The 2,799-nt window shown below is 39.3% G+C and overlaps 1 protein-coding gene across 1 annotated transcript; it reads right to left on the reverse strand.

The window, feature by feature from the left end:
* Window positions 1-291: 291 nt before the first annotated feature.
* On the reverse strand, window positions 292-2,498 carry LOC148978345 (uncharacterized). Its single transcript, XM_089133650.1, has 4 exons — window positions 1,897-2,498; window positions 1,297-1,383; window positions 958-1,076; window positions 292-455 (listed from the first exon to the last, which is right to left on the reverse strand). The coding sequence occupies exons 1-4, from the start codon at window positions 2,067-2,069 to the stop codon at window positions 292-294; spliced, it is 543 nt and encodes a 180-aa protein (XP_088989776.1). The 5' UTR covers window positions 2,070-2,498.
* Between the last annotated feature and the right edge of the window lie 301 nt (window positions 2,499-2,799).

Below are 2,799 nucleotides of genomic sequence, written 5' to 3' on the forward strand. Positions count from 1 at the left end.
AAAAAGGCCACTTGGAGACTCCAAATGACCTTTTGTTACCATGCACAGACACATAACATGCTGCTATTCATAAAAGCTTAACTCTACAGTCATAATTTTGGGCTCTAATGAAACGTTACACTTAGAGATATTATAATCCTTCCAGATTCACTGTCAATAATTGATAACACATAGTAAGGGAAGCATAAAAACAATATAGTGGTTTTTTTTTTCAATTCTTGAAACCAAACTTTCTACAAATAAAGAGACAAAACAAGTTCTATTGAATTAAAACACTTTAATATTAGAATATTAATATAATAATAATAATATATATATATATATATATATATATATAGGGAAGGGAAGGTGAAGGATGGGGTCCTTCCTCCGATGAGGTACTGTCATGACCCTCAGTATTTCTTCCTCTACTGACTGGCTCCCAGACTTCATCTGACTCATTTTCAGATGATGACCTGTGATATAAAACAAAAACAAAGAAATAAGTAATTTACAAAACATTTACACTGTTTCTGTACCCACACTCATATAAACAAACACATGCACACAAACCAGGCTTATATACACCAGTTCATGAGCACACACGCGCACACACACACACACACACACACACACAGAAGTTAGCAGGTACACGTCAACACACACACACACACACACACACACACACACACACACACACACACACACACACACACACACACACACACGTGTGTGTGTATAAAACCTGTACATATACCTGTATAAAACCTGTATCTGTTTATATAAAAACCTGTAACGTTACATGAACACACGGACACGGTGCATGAGCGCACACAAACAAACACGCACACACACACACATACATACACACGACATATAACACACGACATAAGCTGGCAAGTACACCTCAAAACAAACACATAACATTACCTCAGTATATGCAGTAAAATATGTTGTATAATAAAATAAAATACTTACTTGTCGAGAGTGACGCCTCCACCACCCCAAAACATCTCTGCCACTGAGTCAATGCATGAAATCTTGCTATCTTCGTCTGATACATCATCCTCCGACTAATCGCTGTCACGCCGAGTACACTGCTCAATAACACATAGTAAGGGAAGCATAAAAACAATATAGTGGGTTTTTTTTTCAATTCTTGAAACCAAACTTTCTACAAATAAAGAGACAAAACAAGTTCTATTGAATTAAAACACTTTAATATTAGAATATTAGAATATTAATATAAGAATATTAATATATATATATATATATATATATATATAGGGAAGGGAAGGTGAAGGATGGGGTACTTACTCCGATGAGGTACTGTCATGACCCTCAGTATTTCTTCCTCTACTGACTGGCTCCCAGACTTCATCTGACTCATTTTCAGATGATGACCTGTGATATAAAACAAAAACAAAGAAATAAGTAATTTACAAAACATTTACACTGTTTCTGTATCCACACTCATATAAACAAACACATGCACACAAACCAGGCTTATATACACCAGTTCATGAGCACACACACGCACACACACAGAAGTTAGCAGGTACACGTCAACATACACACACACACACACACACACTGAACTGCGCTTGCACACACACACACACACACACACACACACACACACACACACACACACACACACACACACGTGTGTGTGTGTATAAAACCTGTACATATACCTGTATAAAACCTGTATCTGTTTATATAAAAACCTGTAACGTTACATGAACACACGGACACGGTGCATGAGCGCACACAATAAACACGCACACACACACACATACATACACACGACATATAACACACGACATAAGCTGGCAAGTACACCTCAAAACAAACACATAACATTACCTCAGTATATGCAGTAAAATATGTTGTATAATAAAATAAAATACTTACTTGTCGAGAGTGACGCCTCCACCACCCCAAAACATCTCTGCCACTGAGTCAATGCATGAAATCTTGCTATCTTCGTCTGATACATCATCCTCCGACTCATCGCTGTCACGCCGAGTACACTGCTCAATAACATCTTCTAATAAGAAGTGTTTTTTGCTGATTTTCTTAGCCATTTTAGAACCTCGAACCTTCTCTCACTCCAAAAACGCGTACTGTCTTTTGCGCACGGTAACAACATTCACTATGCAACTTTGCGTATGAACTTCACATGTGAAAGGTTGAATCCTCTCACCCCCGCAGGGCCTACCTCAACTGAGGATGTCTAGTTATAATGGCCGAAACATCAAATGAAGTTTGAGGCGTACTACTGACGATGTGTCCCTCGAATCACCCATAAAGGGAGGATGCCCACCCAAAAACTCCACTGTGACAACCACACTGCCAAGGTCAAGTACATTTTCCTGTTACGCGCTTGCACTTAAAGGATGTATTACACCTCGTCATGTGTTTCCTGAAAATCTGGACAAGTCCTCTTTCTTTGGAAGCTCATGAGAACGGTATGGCAGAGGAAGATTGTGCCCAAAGTATGGCGTAGGGCAGGAGGGGTCCTGATCCCAAAGGAGAAGAAGGAGGAAAATATTAGCCAGTTTTGGCCAATATCCTTACTAAATGTAGAGGGTAAAATCTTCTTCAGCATCATTGCTAAAAGGATGTCTGAATACATTCAAAGGAATAAGTACATTGATACATCAGTACAGAAAGCAGGAATCTCAGGCTGTTCTGGATGCTTGGAACACTCTAGCATGATCTGGCACCAGATCCAGACCGCAAAGGTGAGGAAAAAGGACCTCCATGTCGTCTTTTTGGACCTCGCTTTTGGGTCAGTGCCCCATGAACTCCTGT

This window comes from Pimephales promelas, chromosome 7 (genome assembly GCF_988280905.1).
Source record: "Pimephales promelas chromosome 7, fPimPro1.hap1.1, whole genome shotgun sequence".
Lineage (NCBI taxonomy): Eukaryota > Metazoa > Chordata > Actinopteri > Cypriniformes > Leuciscidae > Pimephales > Pimephales promelas.